The sequence below is a fragment of the Hirundo rustica genome, chromosome 3 (genome assembly GCF_015227805.2).
Source record: "Hirundo rustica isolate bHirRus1 chromosome 3, bHirRus1.pri.v3, whole genome shotgun sequence".
Lineage (NCBI taxonomy): Eukaryota > Metazoa > Chordata > Aves > Passeriformes > Hirundinidae > Hirundo > Hirundo rustica.
Genome location: NC_053452.1, coordinates 51,859,820 through 51,878,333, shown reverse-complemented (window position 1 = coordinate 51,878,333; position 18,514 = coordinate 51,859,820). Strand labels below are relative to the sequence as shown.

General features: G+C 41.2%; 1 protein-coding gene across 9 annotated transcripts in view; it reads left to right on the top strand.

Moving 5' to 3' along the window:
• Positions 1–18,514, top strand: part of NHSL1 (NHS like 1) — a 179,712-nt gene that overhangs the window by 92,727 nt on the left and 68,471 nt on the right. The window contains exon 1 of one of the 9 annotated variants that reach the window (XM_040058451.1): positions 12,619–12,763. The exons of the other annotated variants lie outside the window; for them this stretch is intronic. Within the exon in view, the coding sequence (XP_039914385.1) occupies positions 12,685–12,763 (79 nt within the window). The 5' untranslated portion in view covers positions 12,619–12,684. Of the gene's footprint in view, positions 1–12,618; positions 12,764–18,514 lie in introns of those variants that run through there. 9 annotated transcript variants of the gene reach the window in all.

Here is an 18,514-nt window from a genome sequence, read left to right as displayed (position 1 = left end):
TACATTTAATCACCACATTGTGGAAACTTGTTCTACTCCTTGGAGCCATTTCATTTGGCTGTCTCTGAGAGACCACCAAATGGCATGGGTACAGAACCTGTGGAATGAATGCCTATTGTTTGCTGTGGTGTTGCTGTGCTTTTTTTGGTCATAGAACAGGGTGTGGGTGCCTATTTTTTCCGTTAAATTTTTAAGAAGGTCAGTGGTAGTGGGTGAAGCAGGGCGAACGTATTCAGGCATTGCATAAAAATCTCTTCCGGCAGGTACATCAGTCTTTCCCAGGGCTCTCACCCTGAAGTGGTATGGTGACAACAGAAGCCAGATAGATTTCAGCTGTGAAATCAGTTAGTATTAAAGCTCTCCATCAGTAAGTCTTTAGGTGATGATTGGAAATGTGGAGGTCAGGGCAGATTGCTATATGTGCCTAGCCCTCAGTACTTGAATTCAGCTTGAGCTTTTCAAACAGTGCACAGTATAAACACACAGACAAAAATACTTGATGTTTGTAGTCCATTTGTTGACTCAGGTGGTATTCTTTAAGACTATGAAAAGTGACTCCTCTACTGTCACAACTGTATAATTAAGACACAGCTTTTTCCTTCACGTGTGCATTTAATGCACATTCTGCCTTTCTGCTCCACATCTGCGTCTTTATTGCAGGCTGTGACAGGAGCCATTTGCACAGTTCACACAGCACTGTAGTCCTGAGGAGGGCCTGTTGGTAATTGAATCATAAGCAGAAAGATTATCAGCTGCTTTCCTTGACCTGCTTTTAAGCAATATCTGTTAAGCCCCTCCATTGTCTGGAGAGCTGCAGTACAATGAAGTTGGCCATCGCAGTGCAAAGCAATAGTAGAGGGCAGTGAATTTCTGTCAAATTGCACCAAAAAGCTAGCACTCAAAATTAAGCAATAAAACACATGCAGGCTAGAGAACATTAAACTAGATGTAAAAGTAGCATGCACAGCTGGTTAGATTCCTAAGCACCGAAAGAATTCCCTGGTGAAGTGGTCTTTGAGACAGCATACGCATACTTGAAATCTTTTAATATCTTCCTGAATTTTTCTGTGCTTTAAGCATAGTAATGATTGCACGTAGTCTAAGTAATGTGTTACCAGATTTGTATTCTCTATGCTAGTCATTCTTCTACATTGGCTTTCTCCCCTAGCTCCTCCCCCCCCAACAGCATTTTTGCAGAAGGCTGCTGTTACTTCCAGGGAAATGCCATAAACCTTTGTCAAACGGGGGACCTGTTCCCTGTGAAAGCACTTTGCCTGGTATTAAGAAATGGAAATTTTGTTAATTCTTCTATTCAGAGTCCTGTCGCAGCTGTGATCTTGCCTGTGGTTAATGGCTTGCAAAACAGTCTATAGTTAACTCAGGCAACTCTTTCCAATACTATCCCGGTCATCCAGAGCATCCCACTTTTTTCTAGCTATACTTAAAAAAAAAAATCAGAAAGTGTTTTTGGCATTTGAAGTTCTTGTATAACTTATTTGGACTTTTAAACTTCAATATATTTTAAACTTAATTGCTGGTCATATGCAGAGGGATTTAAAAGCATAGCTTATTTAGTCTAGCTGGTAGCTTGGGAGGTAAATACCACAAGGAGGGAGGAAACCTGTTGAAGTCCAAGGAGAGTATTGGCACGAGATAAATGGTTATGACTGTGTTCTGAATTAATTGAAGTCAGACATTAAAAGGTTCCAAACCATCTGAGGAGGGAAGTTGTGAAACAGACATCTAAACAGGATAATGTGGACAAAGAATGTTTTTAAGATTGTTCTTGATAATGTTGTGGAGAGTTTTAAGTCAAGAGTTTCTGGAGCTGGTAAGGGAAGTTTGTGACAGAGGGCTACATGGAAACCTGGGGACAGGATTGCATTTGCGCTTTGTGTGTTGTAGTTGTCCTGTGTTGAAGTGCTTCTGTTGGTCCTCCTGTGAAGACCAGGAAGAATTATTCCTTTAAATATGTAATTGCATCTTCTAAAGTTTCTCTTTGTTCTGCTTCACTGGAGACTGGCTACAGGAAAAGACTGGATGAGGAGCAGGGTATGCTGCAGGTTCTCATGGCATCAAACCATCTCACAGATGTGCCCTGCTCACCCTATTCTTTCCTTTAGACTCAGCAACAGGTACTGCTGAGGCAGAAATTTCCCCCAGAGCTCATCCTGGTCGGGATTGGTGGACGTTTTCTCTTCCTTTTCTAGTGCCAGGTGTGCTGCACTCCTTAGAAGTTTTATCTTACAGATCTCTTACTTACCTTGCTGACACCTTTCAGTTTTCTCTTGCTCTTTTCCCGTGACACACTGTTTTTACGTACATACTGAGATACTGCTGTGTCTCACTTCAGGCTGCTTGTTACAAGGTCTTTCCTGGCCTGTGTAACCTTTAAATCCAGAGATGTGTTGAAAATCTGCTCTTGGCAGCATTGCATCCTGGCTCCTTTCTCTTTCTGACTTTTAATCCATCTCTGCTTCAATTGAAATCCGTAAATAGTGCTGAAACAGAAATAAAAGCCAGGAATTTTAGCCACATCCCATAGTTAAGGAGTAATACCTGTGGTGCTCAAGCAGAGGCATCTCCAGCATCGGCAGATCCTGCTTTTCAGGACAGTAATGTGCTTTCTGTCTGCATCTCTGCATCTCATCCATGAAGTCTTGGATTATTTTGTATGACTTTTAGCCTTAAGAGAATTGCTGCATGCAATTTAACGTGCTTATGTGGGATAAAGAAGCATGATGCTTAAGTAATGAGGAAAACTCAGCTTTTTCCTCCCTTCGTTATTAAGGCCAACAGGTTGCCAGCTCTTGCCTGAAGGCTCAATTTGCAGGAAAGCTTGTGTTGAAATAGGAGAAAATCTTTCCACAGTTTGAATGCACAAGTAGATGCTTCTTCAGTCATTCAGGTTTTGTTTGTCAGGTTTTTGTTACCATGCTAAGTTGTGTGACTTTACTCTCATTTTTTAAAAAAGTCTAATGCATAATACATACAAAGGCTGAGTGACTCTTTTTAAGAACAAAAAGTTTATAATCTGTTCAAATTTATCTTGATTCAGTGGTCTGTCAAAATATGGAATTTTCAGAATACATAATTCTGAAATTAACTGAAGCACAGGCTTGAAGAATTATGTAATTTTTTTCTTGGTTTGTGGCTTTGATATGGGTCTTGTCATAACCAAGGCATATTGCATTGCTCAGTCAGAGTCGTTGCAGAGAAGATCCTTCTCTAACAGGAAGTTGGCATATAGGGAGGATAATCAGAAAGGAGACTTATTTTCAAGAATATTCTTTGGAAATTCATGTTTTTTTTTTTTTTTTTTTTTTTTTTTTTGCCGTTAAACAGATTGAAAATGAAACCTATAGACAAGTGGGTCTATTAATTTCTGGACTTGAATACAGATGGCTGCTCTTTCCAGTTCATTTTGTGAAAGCTCAACTATTTAACTTTTTTTTAAACGGAGCAGCAACTCCAGATACAGGAAAGAATGGCCTGGTGGGCTATGTTGCAGTAGCATCTGGATTCAATAATTTCATTGGAAAATCAGTTGTTTTAAGGAACTGTTGACTGTTGGCTTGGCAACTTCATATTCCGCATGAAAAAGCAGTCCAGCAAGGTTGTTGTTAAAAACACAAAAATGACAAGTCAATATGAATTTTCTGTAAAAAACATCAAGGCTGTGTAATTGATAGTAGAAAGTTCACACATCATACAGATATATTATTGACTGGGACTTGACAAGAATGCTCTCCCTAGGGTTCGACTTGGTTTTAGATTGAAATACTGCTAATTTGTACTGCTCTTCATTAGCTTAATCTTTTCTTTGGCAAGGGGTACATATTTTTGTAATTATTCTTTGTAATGGAATTTGATGCATTCCTCTAGCCTGATCTGTAAACCCAAGAGTTAACTTACTCTTTTTAGAAAGACTTACGTGACCTGTTGGAAAGTAGGTGGACTATATTTAGTCATAGTTTATTAGAAGCTAGTGCTAACTGGCTTATCTTGCATAGTTATTATTTTCAAGTAAATGTGACACTTCAGATTAAAAATTTACTACTGAACCATTCCAAGGTAATGGGATTATATTTGGTACAAAATTTTGTTTTCATTCTTTTAATGTAATAATTATCTTTGCTGAGTTATGACTATTCCTTAGGCTGCTGACAGGAGTGTGTGAAAAGGTTATATTTTTTTTTTGTTGATTGTGCTGTTCTAAAATACAGAACTATTTTATCTTGAGCATAGGTAATGATTATGAGAAGCTGTGTCTACATTGGCAAGTTACCATGACAGGAGAGAGATCTGTAGTGTGGAGTAGGTGTGACATCCTTGTGCCTGCAGTGCAAACCAGTGGCATGTGATGTGGAAGAGCATCTCTGGGTGGAACCAACATGTGGCTGAAATGTGCACGAAAGGCAGGAAAACCTCTTCAGGCTGAAAATTGAAAAACATGACTATTTCTAACTTTTAGACAATTGGGTTTGCCAGTCTTGCTCCTTCATTGATGTTTTAATGTTTTTGGATTCTACTGTAGTGTGCCTAATGTAGTAGCTGCTGCACTGTTGTCTGAAAAAGTGAATGAAAGCTCTGCCCTGCAGAGTTGAATGATGCTCTTCAGTGTTGAATTTTGTGCCCTTCAGAATGGAAAATCCTGTTCTTGTGGGGCTGAGTAGTACCTGCCAGTTTCTATTAAACATGGATGAGCAAAAGATCAGCTCATCTTTTGACATACTGTGATTTTTATTTATTTTTATTATTATTATTATTATTATTATTACTATTTTAACTCTATATTGAAGCACCACTCTGTTAATAAAAATGAGTTTTGCTTTTTTCCTTTCCTAGATTCATAGAATCATTTAGGTTGGGAAGGACCACTAAAATAATTCAGACCAGTGTTAACCCAGCAATTCCAAGTGCCAAGATCCGTCACTGAACTGTGTCCCCAAATGCCACAGGTCTTTTAAATGCTTTCAGTGATAAGAACTCAACCACTTCCCTGGACAGCACGTTCCAATGTTTCACAACCCTTTCAGTGAAGAAATTTTTCCTGATACCCCATCTAAACATCCCCTGGTGCAACCTGAGGGCATTTCCTCTTGTCCTGTCACTTGTTGCCTGGGAGAAGAGCCCGACCTGGCTATACCGTGCTTTCAGGGAGCTCTGGAGACCAGTAAGATCTCCTCTGTGCCTCCTCTTCTCCAGGCTAAACACCCCCAGCTCCCTCAGCTGCTCCTCATGACTTGTGCTCCAGACTGTTCACCAGCTTTTTTGTCCTCTCGATATGCTCCACTGCCTCAATGACTTTACTGTAGTGAGGATTTGAGGTGTGACCTCATCAGTGCTGAGTACAGGGGGACTGCTCTGGTCCTGCTGGCCATGCTATTCCTGATGCAGGCCAGGATGCCACTGGCTGCCTTGGCCACCCGGGCACACACTGGATCATTCTCAGACACGGCTGACTAGCACTTTCAGGTCCTTCTTTGCTGGGTGGCTTTCCAGCTGGTCTTTGCTGCCTGGAGTTCTTGTGACCCCATGACATGACCTGGCACCTGGCATTGTTGAACCTCGTAGTTGTCCTTGTAGCACTGATCCAGCCTGTCCGGATCCCTCTGCAGGAGCCTTCCTGCCCTCCGGCAGATCAACAGTCTCGCCCAGCTTGGTCTCTGCAAACTGACTGAGGGTGCTCTTGATCCCCTGGATCATTGATAAAGATATTAAACAGGACTGGCCCCAAGACCGATCCCTGGGAAACACCACTAGCAACCAGCTGCCAGTTGGACGTAACTCCATTCACCAACACTCTCTGGGCCCAGCCATCCACCCAGGTTTCTACCCAGCCAACTCCACCCAGCCAAATTATGGGCTCCCCATTTCTCCAGGAGAATGCTGTAGGAAATTCTCAAAGGCTTTACTAAAGTCCAGCATCCACAGCCTTTCTCTCATCTTACACAGAGCTTAAAAGCAGTTCTTCATGGGGTACTTCCTGAAACACTGACCACGTAAAACCAAAGTGTTTTAGAAGTACCCACTAAAAGTAATGAATTATCTCAATACAGATTTGCATTCGTTTTACCATTTTTGTTGTTTTATTCTTGAAAGCCTTCCTGACTCCATGGTGCCCCTGGCCAAAGCAGACCTTCCTGGGAACATGCTTGTCCAGGAGGTGGCACTGCGTTTTTGACAGCAATGATGGTGTACATGAACAGAAGGCAGCTCATCAGACTCTTTCCTCCTGAAGGAGGAGGGCAAGGAGACTGCAGCCTTCTGACTGAAGGCTGCTTTTTAACAGTGGCTTTTATCAAGTAGTGTAGGTTACTTTGGTTTTTGATTTGAAAACCCCACTGCATGTAAACTCTTCCAGTGAGCTGTGTGGGCGGCAGAGAGGACGCTAGCGCACTGCATCAGGAAGGTGCTTCCCTCTTTGGGCTTTTAAATCCATTAAAGAGAATTGTGCGAGATAATAGGAGGGGGGAGATGACTTCTTTCTCTTCCTGTTACCATGGCAATAAGTTTAATGAGCAGACCTGAACCGGGTGAGCCTACCCAGCCCTGTCTGCATTGCCGTTTAATACGAACTGTAAAAGAAGCTAGTAGAATGTGACTCCTTTGCTCATGGAGTGTGTGGATGTACCAGCCTTGCTGACACTGCCATCCATTGTGACCCCAGAATGGAAACTGCCTTCTCCCCCAGCTTCTGGCAGCATCATCTTTTGTTCTGTGTTTTCAGAAGGATCAGAGTTGTGTGGGACTCAACTGCTAGAGCAAGGCAGCAAGCATAGCTTGTTTCAACTATCAATAGTAGTATCCAATGGCATCTGTTTCTGATCCCTATCTTCTGCCCCAAACATGTGTCACCCCCTTCCCAAAGGTGGTCCAGTTCACAGAATGCACCGACCAAAATACTTTATCTTTCTTTTTAAATGGCAGCAGAACTAAATCAGAAAGGCACAGGAAGGGTTTTCTGAGTTACCTGCTGCTTATACGGCTGGATTTAATTGCTTTCTCATTTAAATATTGCAAAGCAGTGATCCAGAGCTTATATCAAACATACAGTGTTGCTTGTTGCTCTTAAGAAGGCTTTCTAATTGAAAGTAGAGATGAATCATTAGAACACAGAAATGTATTTTCAAATATTTTAGGACTGCCAGTAATGCAATACAAAGTATATTTTTCTTGTCTAGTGTCTTATGTGCTGTATATCAAAATATTGATTGAATTAAAAATAATTGCAATGGGCTATTATATAACAGTAAAGGAAAAATTAAATTAAGATATGAAGGAGAGGGTAATGGGTATGTTCAGAGTTGATGGAGCAGAGGAAATACAGGCACACAGATTCCTAATGATCCTTGTACATTATGTTTGGTTTTATTGTTGTTGGTTTTTGTTTTGTTTTACGGGTACCTGCTTTACAATGGTTTGGAGGGGGTTTGTGTCCTTGCAGAGGGATGACACCTTGAGTCTGGTTATGTGGGTACCAGGAATTAAGCTAGCCAAATGCCCCATAATTCAGGTATTTGCCTCCAGTTTGTTGGGTACACCGTTGCCAGTGACACTTGCTGTAGCTTTTTACAAAGCATATTTGCTTATTAGGGCTGCTTTGAGCTGCCATGTCAGTCAAGCTCTTTAAGGTGGACATGACTTATTACTTATATCCTTTTAAAAAAAAGCTGAAAGCTCATAGGCACTGCATGATCACAAACATGATAAAAATACATCCATGAAAGTAGTAGGGGACAGAGCTAATGCTGGAGAATGTGAATGGCCAAATGGAGAGAGCTTTTTGGAACATCACAAAGCTTTGTGTGCATCTCTGCCACCCTGTGTCCCTTTCATCTCCCTGATGTCTGTCAGTATTGTACAAGCTACTCAAATGCTGGGCTTGCTTTAAACACTGTAAAGCTGATACCTCCTGCTTGCTTCCTGTTTGAGACATTCATACTTAGTTAAAAAGCAGATTTACAATACCTCAAGGTGGGTTTTTTTCCCTCTGTTTTGAAATTCTTTAGTTTTTGTCTGCTGTTTTTGTGTTTAAGGAACATGTGTTAAGACTGCATACATACTATGTGTAAGGAAAGAGGAAAGCACATGCAACAGGCCGGGAGAGCAGGACATTCCGTGTCCAATCTGGCCATTTCCAGTTTGAAGGGATGCTGGGGTGCTCCACCATGACAGGCACGTCCTGATTCTTGCTGTGTCTTGAGCTGTCCATCTGTAAAAGGAGGGTACTTCTCTTTGAGGGTGTTATTTTAAGGCTTAGTTAATACTATATGGTCCAATGAAATATGTTTAATATATTTTTCCCTGTTTATTTTAAAAATTACTATCTAAGTACAGCTTCTCATCCAAAAAGCCTAGAACACATCAATTCATCACTGCTAAAAATAGAATCCATGTCGAATTAGGGCAAAGTTTATCCCCGTGGTTTTCAATGAGCTGTCTTTAATTTCCAGTTTGGCTGCTGGGAATTAATTCATTTGATGGTTTTGTTGTGCAAGGTGTCCATAAAAGTGCTGTTACTTCACAATACGGTGCGTATTACCTTCTATCCAGAGGATCTACGAATTGTACATAAAGACTGATGATATAATTCCTTACGTAGCATATTTACGAAGATTATCTTAATGCCAGAGCAGGGCTGGCATGATAATCCTTTGTGATTCCATATCTCCTGAGTTCCCAATAGATGTATCCTATATATTTTTAAAACTCCTAGGTGTTATACTCATCAGTATCATTGCTGTTCTCAGGACCCAGGGCCATATATGCTTGTCTAAAAAAAGGGATAATGTTTACTTTGGCTGTTTTTTTCTTTTTAATTTTGTTTCTCGTAATCCCTGAGTTAGTGTCAAACTCTTAATGATCTTTTTTGTTTAACCAAACATTTCCAGTATAATGCAATATTGATTGGATTTTCTGTAATTATTCCTAATTATTCAAGTTCTCTCTAATACAGCCCGAATGTGAGGAGTTGGTTTAGCAAAAATGAAATACGCTGATAAAGATTGATATGCACACGTTACAGCCTGCTCAGAGCATTCATACTAGCCTTACTAATAGTTCAGTTTTTAAAAGGCATGAAAAAGAGTAATAAGGAAATAAAATGTTACTTTTGGGAAATCTTTATATAAATGACGGCTCAAGGCTGAGAAAAACGAACAGACTCACTTTTGTGTATTTGAAAAAATAAAGCTGTGCTACAGCTGCAGTAGAATAAGTGAAGATTAATCAAAAGTTTTGTGATAAAATTTCGACTTTTTCAAACTTAGATCCTTGCTCCATATAGATATAGCATAAAGAAATTGGGGGTTTTGTAGGATTTTTGGAGGGAGATGAAGCGGCAATGTACACAGTGTCTTTCTCACATGATAATGGTACATCTTGGCAGCTCGTTATGGTTTTACATTTGCTAATAGCTGAGACCATAACCATCACCAAATCATTTATCATTTATGTTACCAAGGCCTTCCAGGCTTCAGGGAAGAACAGATTTATTCTTCAAGTAAGAAACTTGTGGGGACATTAATGCCTTCCATATGGTAAATATACTTGTTAAACTGGATTTCAGCCATGATCCCATTATTGTGCATCAGCCTTACTCCGTGAGCATGCATTGGAAACATGGATAATTGAGTATGTCTGTACCCTAGAGAAGTGCATGGTAAATGTCATGGGTACTCCAGGGCAATACATTATCCTGTGTCATCTTGGTAAGTGTTTGGGAGCATGGGAGTCTGCTGAATGTTGAATTGTTGGTGTCCCCTGTCTTGCTCCTGTGTTTGTACTGGATGTTACCTAATAATACTGGCTTGGTGTGTAGATCAACAGTGAACTTTTTATGTCAGATAACATGATTGTGTAGAGATAGAAAAACTGCATACAAACACCAGCCAGTATCCTTTAGAAAATGTAATTTGATAGTTTGATTTTGAGTTGTTAAAATAAAAACCAAAAACAATAACAAAAACAAAAAAAAAAAAACCACCACCCACACCTGAAATCCACCTGTATTCTTATTTAATAAAAGACACTTTTCCTGTCTACAGGAAAAATAAACGCAAATTCCAGTATACGCTTTTGTCAATAGCCTGGTGATGCTCTGAAGTTTTGTGCATCACATCTGTGGCAGTGACTCTTCCCAGGACCCTGATAGTCGCAGGGAATTGAAGGGGTGAGACAGCAGGCATGGTGGCTAGACAAGATGGTTGCAGGGGCACTGTCCCATTAGGGAGGTGGTAACACAGCCTCCTTATGAACTGATTCACTGACAGCACTCTTGGGGTTTCATTCCACCCAGGAGCACTGTCTAGACATTCATTTATTCTGGCAGACACAAGAGTATCAGTGTGGTTGATGAGTGAATTGAGCTCTGCTAATGTTAATCACAGTTTGTCTTTCTCATAGACTGATGGGTAAATGTGCTTGGCTTTGTAAATTTTTATTTGCCTCAAAGGCCTGTTTACCAGTGTTCAGTGTTTGCCGGTGAGTTTCTGCTATCAGTACAGGCAAGCCAGTGGTACCAACAACTCTTGCCCTTGCTATTGGCACATTTTCCCCTTTCCATCCGTATTTTTGCAGATACTTGAAATTGTCGAAAAATGTAAAATTGCAGGCAGAGCTTGTTTCATCCCTATTTATTAAAAGTATCTGGCACACTTCATTATAAGACCTGTTTTCATCTATTTGCAAGTGTGCTGAGATTCAGTCATGAGAGATGTGTATGAAAGGCTTTATAATGAAAATTATTTGCTCAGACTGCTGTGCGAAGTAACAGGCTGTTAAACGAAAAAGCCCAAACAAACAACCTCCTCCCACCAAACTAGCCAGTTTTTCGTAAACTTTCCACGCTTTGCCAGCACTGTTGAGTCAGCGTTGCAGACAGTTTATGCTGGATGGTGCTCTGTTTTGTGTGTCTGCAGGCTGATGCCACGCTGCTGCAGTGCCTGTGGGCAGCTGGTGTGTACGCCCAGCTCCCAGGCTGCGGCTGCCAGCGCCGGCGGCAGCAGCGCCGAGGCAGCAGGAGATGCGTGTGTGTGTGTCGGGGGAAAGAGGAGATGTGCATCTGTGTTGTTGTTGTTAAACAGTGGGCTTGGTTTGTGTTTTATTCCTGACTAAAAGTTTATTGTAGCTCTCAACCAGGCAGCACACAAAGCCTATTTTAATATGTGTAAATACTTACGTTTCACTGTTGTGTTCTTATATATAGGGCACCCACTTCCATGAATGGTATGTGCTGCAACCACAGCATTTATAAAGAGCAGTTAAGAAAGCAGACTGAGAATTGTTCTTTGTTGTACTTTACTCAGGGTTTTGATATCTTCCCCTTTTAAAAAACAAATATTCTCCTATGTAATCTTTCAAACAACGTAAAACTTTAAAAATTGCTGAATATAGCAGTTCATGGGGAGTGCTCTCTTCATGTGATATTTTCCTTGGTGTCCCAGTCTGACTGTGCTGTTACAGCCAATTCAAAAGCCTAGAAAGAGCACTCTTCCTGAGACCCAGAGAAGAACAGTCTGGGAGATTAGGGTTGACACTGTTAGCAGTGTGGAAACTTGCTTAGTAGTGCAGTGTTTGGGAGACGTGCCATGGACTAGTGACTTGTGGATGAGGCTAAAGAACTGAGAATACCTTGACTTTAATCCTAGCTTTTCCACTGTGTGGGCAGGTTACTAAATCCCTTTGATACTACGTCTTCATCTTTAATAGGAATAATAGCTACCCTCTAGAGGCATTGTGAGGACGTATGTATTTATGCAATACTGCAGGCAAGCCGATAACTGCTTATGCTTTGTGTTCTGCATCAATCCAGTTGTAGTCTAACCTGGGAGATACCATCTTCTTTTGGTATCAATCATTATGCTTATAACTTTGAAAGGGAGCATCTTTAATAAAACCCGGATATTGAAATCATGGCACTTTGCTCTTTTTTCTTTAGTCCATCCTGCTTTTGCATTCCAGAAGAAGGAATATGTTCTTGTTCTTGGCAGGTTCTCGCCCAGTTACGGTTCTGTAGCTGCCAGTGTCACAGTGGCAATTATAGTAACTTAGCCTTAAATAAGCTTCTTGGAAATGGCCATCTGTGTGTGGCTGTAGTACCTGTTGTTCAGAGAGTGGTGAGTAATCGGGGATAAGGCTTAGGAGAAGCCGCAGACAGGAGAGGAAGCAGAAAGGGAGTGGGCCGAGGTCTGTGGCAGGTGACTGGGTTTCCCAGCTCTCTGCAGCCTCTGTTTTCCTGCTTGTGGCTGTGAGCTGTGGGCAGGAGGGCAGGAGGAGGGCAGCACCCAGTAGAGACAGTGGGCTGCTTAACCAGGTGCTTGATTTTTTTGTTGTTGTTTTTGTTTTCCTTCTTTTTCAAGGACTTAGAGTATCCTATTCCAAACAGTTCTGGGGCTGTCCAAATAGCTTCGCTTGCCTAAGTGCGAAGGAGGAGACAATCTTTTCCTCCACAGCCTTTTGAATGCGTCCGCTCAAGGGTTATAAGCAGGCCACTCCCTTCTGCTGGGAACTGGCCATTGGGGACAGCAGGGACATCCTTGAGAGCAGCATCTCACAATGATCGCCTATGTGCACTGCCTGCCCGCCGACCCGATGGTCGGGTGCCTCGGCAGGAGCAAGTGGCAGCCCAGCTGCAGCGATGAGGAGGAGGAGGAACTCATCCCGCTGTATTCCGGCAGAATGGGCAACGCTCACACCAAGCTGCCTGGGCGCCTCAAGAAAAAGTTTCTGAGCAAAGACGACAACTCCTTTTGGCCAAGTAAGATCAATTCCTGTTCCTTAGCTGTTTTGGTCATTTAGTATCGCGTTGTCATTATTGAGGAAATAAATAAACATAAACAAGGAAATACTCTTATTTCTCTTTTAGAGGAGGAAGGCATTGGGAAAAATTTTCTTACAAAAATGATGCATTTCCCCTTCAGGACAGTGTATGTAAATGTTGTATCTGATGTGGCTGCTAAGTTGATACAGGATGGTACTGTTTGGTGCATGTGATATGTCTGTGTTGGAGAGGTCTTGAGCGCTCGCTTTCAGTTCAATAATGCTCCTTTTCAGCAAAATGATTGTTTTAGATGAGTGGAGCTGTTGACGTAGCACTCTAATTGAAAGCCATAGGAACAATCGCTGTATGAAAAGGCCAGGAAAAATAAGAAAAAGGTCTAACAGACTCAAAAGGTGCTTAATGCAGTTGATGAGTACTTACTTAAAAAAAATAGTCTGCTTTTGAATAACCTTTGATCTAAGGTTATTTTCCCTCTGAACGTGAGAAGAAAGAATTCCTGAATTGTGATGACTCTCCTTTTTTAATCTGAATAGTTTCAAGTTTCACTAGCAAATACAGATGGGAAATAAGGAGAGAAGAGGACAGACAATGGTAATGTTCAGCTGTTTTGTTTTTAGCCTTAATGCTTGCCTTCCCTTCTTTTCTGGCCACCTAAGCAAAGGCACCCAGCTGTTTGTGGAATGGCTGCTCAGAAAAGTCTATTTAAGGGTGGCGGGGGAGAAATTTCACAAGACAAAGAAAGCTTTTCCTGCAAAAGCCAGCTGGCTGGCTATCTTGTGCCAGGTCTTTTGGGGAAAAAAAAAAAAAAAAAAAAAAAAAAAAAAAAAAAAAAAAAAAAAAGTACATGAGTATATTTACAACTGTATTGATTTTTCTTTTCCTCATTAGTCTCACACTGACTAGCTGACAATGGCGTGTTATTACCAGGAATTGAAAAATCCCCATCTTGCCACATGATGCTAACACTGATTAGCAGAACCACCTGTATTTTGTTTTCTGAATTACCATATTCTCCATTCATTACTAAGCAAGCTTCATTTGATATCCCCTTCTGTAGAAGGAGTCTGATTTACTACATGATTGTTTCAGGCCTTTTTCAAGAGGAAGTAATTTTTTAAACTGCATGGAAAGAAAAATCCACGTCTTCTGCTGATTTTCTGTATTTTTGAGCACAGGGTCAATTCTGGTTCTTTCAGAGAGAAATGAAAATTCTTCCTTTATGTAAAACTGTATAGTCACTGTCAGACCTAGGAAAGCCCTGAAGAGGTTAGGAACTAGGAAGCATCTTCCAGGGATGCTCTTAGAGAGGAGTATATGGCCCTTCTTGTTCCACACAGCCTTGGGGGTGTGTATATGTATTTTGGGATTTGTCTCTCCTGCTGAATGACAGGTTACTTCATTCCTACGAGGTTGTGACGCTGCCTTTCAGAGCTGGTTCTCGTAGTGCCCTGGGAGGTGCTGCTCAGAGCATTGTGAGCATTCGCTCTGTTTGAATCTGCTTCTCCTGACTATGGAAATGGGACTGAGGTGCATGGGTAAGGTACTCAGAAATCCCTGTTCCCTCACTGCAGCCTGCCTTCTTTTTCCCTTTGTGCTGTCCACAGGGAAAGCATTCCCTTCTCTCTAAAATGCACCTGAATTGAAATTATAAAACTTCAGAAGCTGATTGAGAATTGTGTACATGTGTGTAATTTCATTGATTTATAGTGCAACGCTTATATAAGCAATTGAATTCTTTGACTTGTGATCTAACAAAGCTATTTAATGCAATTTTTGGTCCTTAGCAAAGAACTTTCACATGTTGCAGACCAAGTTTATTGCTGTATTCCTTGTGTTGAGTTTTGCTAATATCTGGTATGACCCCATACATTGAATTTGTTCTTTCTGAATTCCAAATCATTGGAGTTCCAATGATTTTTTTTCATTGAAACAGTGAATGACAAAAATCAGTCACCCTGCTTTCTGGCCTGACTTTTCCAAGGAGAAACTCTAGTGCTTCATTGGGGGTGTGTCACCCCAGTACAAGTGTGTACATGTGGGACACCAGCCCTGCCTCGCTGGCTCCTTTCTCACTCCTTCCCGGTCCACAGAAACAAAAGAATAGCAGAGTAATTAAGCCATCAGTTAAAAGTCTTATGGGTGGAACAGGTACTATTTCTCTTTGACATAGGGAGACTCTGTCACTTTAAACTCTGTTAATGTTTATTTTAAGGAACAAAAGTGTTTAAGAGTGGAAGTGCTTTCTGGGACCAGGTCAAGTGATAACTGCAGAGCACAGCAGGGGATTATTGGCTGGGCTTTATCTCTGTTGATAAAGGTCTCCCTTTGGGGTCCTTATCCAGCATCATGAGAACTGCTCTCGGAGAGGTTTCACAGTGCTGATACACTCCACAGAAAATGCTCCCAATAGTGTTAGGGTTGTTTGAAAACATTATACAGTCAAATTATTTGAACTTCCTCATGGGCTGGGGCGGGGGGGCTTCCTCATTGAGGGGATCTCAGTAGCTGGCAGCAGTAGTCCTTGCACTCCTGCTACCAAATAATCAATAATCAAAATACTTGTGGTATGTTGTAGCAGCCATAAAAATCAGGTTACTGTTTTAGGGTTTGAGGTGTTTTTTAAGCTGTAGCAATTATTCTGCTAAAACTGTTAAATTAGTTATACTGTGAAGTGAAAGTTCTGCATTAGCAGCTCAGCCTTGTTCCAGCATCTGTGATGCTGTTCTTCTGCTGTTCTTTGCTGCCAGGTTGAGTGCAAATACACAACGTGGGATTAAAATCAGCCGGAGTGCAGCAGTACATCCTTTAACAGCTTGTCTGCCTGCCAGAAAAACAGTATTACAGTGGTGTCAGGGCTATCACCATCACATGTTCATTCACAATTACAGACAAATTCCAGTGGAGCTGAGTGTTTGGTAACTCATTTTCCTGCAGCAGAGTTAAACTGAGATACTCCACTGACCAGGTTTGGCAGAAATGTCAGGGGCTTGGTTTACTTTGGTTTAAATGCCTGCTGGATTGAAACATGAGGCAGTGAGACACTGCTGGCAGTGACTGCTGCTGGGGGTGGCTGTCACCTCCTCCTGGTTAGAGCATCACCTGCCTCTTGTAGTTCCCATTGCCACTTGATATTTTATCAAATTTGCGAAGTTTAAACGTGTGGTATGCTTGTGCCAGCTTTTTGTGATAATAAAATTTTGATAAGGATTTGGGGAGTTTTTTCTTTCTTTTACAGATGCAGGAGCAACCCAGTGGCAATATCAGATTACTGTTAATGTTTGTTGAATGGTATCTTCAGTTATTGGAATTTTTTCCTCAGTGTTTTGTTGCCTGCTAGCTCAGGAAAGAATGCTTTCTTTTTTATTCATACCTGTAAAGCTGAGACCTGTCTGTGTGATTTGTGTTTTGTGAAGAACATAAAATTTGAAATAATAACTAAATCTATTTATAAATTAATAGGATATTGTGAACCAAGTTGGGTATTTTATTATCCACTGTTTGCTATGGCTTTTTTCCAGGTTTCTTTTCCAATAGCTGTGAGATTTAAATTTCCCAATATAAGGATGTTCTACTAAAAAGTAAAGATGACAGAATCCTTGCAAACTGGGAGGATTCATTCTTTGCTTTCTCATTTAGCAGTGAAACAAAAGCTGAATTGCTTTCCGTCTCTGCCAGTTCTGGGCTGTGTGGGGCACTGAGCAAGCCTTTGTGGCCTTTCATGCCCTAAGTGACACAAGGACTCAGTCTATGTAGTGAATGGCTGGGACAGCTACTTGCAGAGCCTCATGCAAGTGACTGGCCACCCTCTTTCCCAGTTTTATCTGCTGCATCCAGCTCATACCATAACAGCTGACGTATCAGATTGCACCAGATAAAGCCAGGAACTGCTTTGTTTTGAAAAGGAAAAGTAAATTGGACATCATTTTTATTGCATATCTAAAAAATGGGGGAATTCCACTCTCCCCCCCCCCCCCCTTTTACTCTATGTGTTTTTAATGTCTTGTCTTTTGGCTGAGTTAATTTGGCTAAAACAAGCCATGGTAATGTTGCAAAGCAGGGGAACTTCTACATTTGGACAAAATTACTTCAGGTCCTGGCATAAATAACAGCTCTTCTGGTGTGTGTTTCTACGTGTGCTTTCTTTCTACTCTCTTTGCTGCACATTCTCTTCATGTTCCGTAGGAAACAAGCCTCCCTGCCTGTCCTTTTCTGGATGGGACATGGAGGTCCAGCGCTTGCCTTTTTGTGCATTAAATGCTAGATTGATGTGGATGAAGGAAGGGATAAAGAAGAACTTGGAATATGATGGGTCAAAAAATGTTAATGTTGGGTTGTTGTAAAACACTTAAGTGAATCACTAACATGAATATTAAGGTCTTCCTGAGTTTCCGTGGTGTAAGAAAACACTTGGCTAGTCTGACTGCTCACTGTTAGGTGTGAACCTGAGCTTGCTGTTGGAAGGAGGTGCCGGTGGTGGATATTTTATTCCTCTCTGCCTGTGAGCAGACAAGAAGCCACGTGTGGTACTCAGGAGCACAAGGAAGAGGTGGTGAGGTTTTGGTATAGAGCTCATTAACACCACTCAAGTGCATCTGGAGGACTGTGAAAAAATTGAGAGTTCAGCGACATCTTTTGTGTAGTGTTTTTTGCGATTGGGGCAAGGAACATTTGTTGTAGTTAAGGAGGTAGAGCAGTGTAAGTGCAAATCCACGTGTGAAACAAGTATGATTGGAAACCCTATGCCTGAAGATAGTGGTTAATGGTACACTGAGTAGGTTCTTCAGTGCTTAATTTGATGAAAGCTTTCGGGGTTTGTGGATGCTGGGTACAGTATGTTTGCAGGTCTTACTGCAAGTTGCTTGTGAGGTCAAGAAGTGGTTTTGAGTGCTGTCAGAAAATCAGATCAGATTATAGAGGAAACATGGTAAGGAGAATGGGAAATTCCACAGAAAGGGCGCCCTTTAAAGGAAATCGTTTTTAGAAGTCTAATAGATTGCAACAGACTTTTAGCCCTCTGTTGTTTCCCTGCCCTAGTCCAGTGAACCCTCATTGTCAAATGCCTGTGTTGCTTGATTTTCAGGATTTTCAAACCTCTGCTTGGACACAGTTGTAAGTCAGCTCTGCTTTTTTCACCCATCCAGAGCCACATGCTCCTTTCTATGGGCTGTGGTACTTAAAAGGTGCTCATTCTCTGAAATACATCACTTCTCCACTCAGTTGCTTGTGCAGACATCTCGGAGGTAAAGCAAACTTGCACTTTGCTGGCATTGGAGCTGATAACATATAAATCTGGTGTATTCATACCTTGTAGTGTTAATAAAAAAAGACATGTTTAAAATAATCCCAAAAGCCAATAGGCTTAGTGACATTTAAGCATGAGTGATGCTGTCAGTCCATCCGCAAACAAAAACGGTACGTCTTAATTTGTCTAATTACGCTCTAACATGCAGGCCAGCTGCTGCTGTGAACAAAAGCAGTTGATCACACCATTTTATTAATTGCATATTAATTGCCCCATTCATGTTAACCATATGGGAGACAGTGGAGTAGAGTGAAGGCTACTTAGTTATGGAAAAGAGAAAATGAACTGGCAGAGTGGTGTCTGCAGAGGACAAATCTTAGAATGATAGGGTGCCTGAAGCTTGGTGGTGTGATCTGATTTTTACAATAAATCTGGGGGGTTTTTTCACCCATCTAAATTACTGTATTTAAAAGTGAGAGGGATTT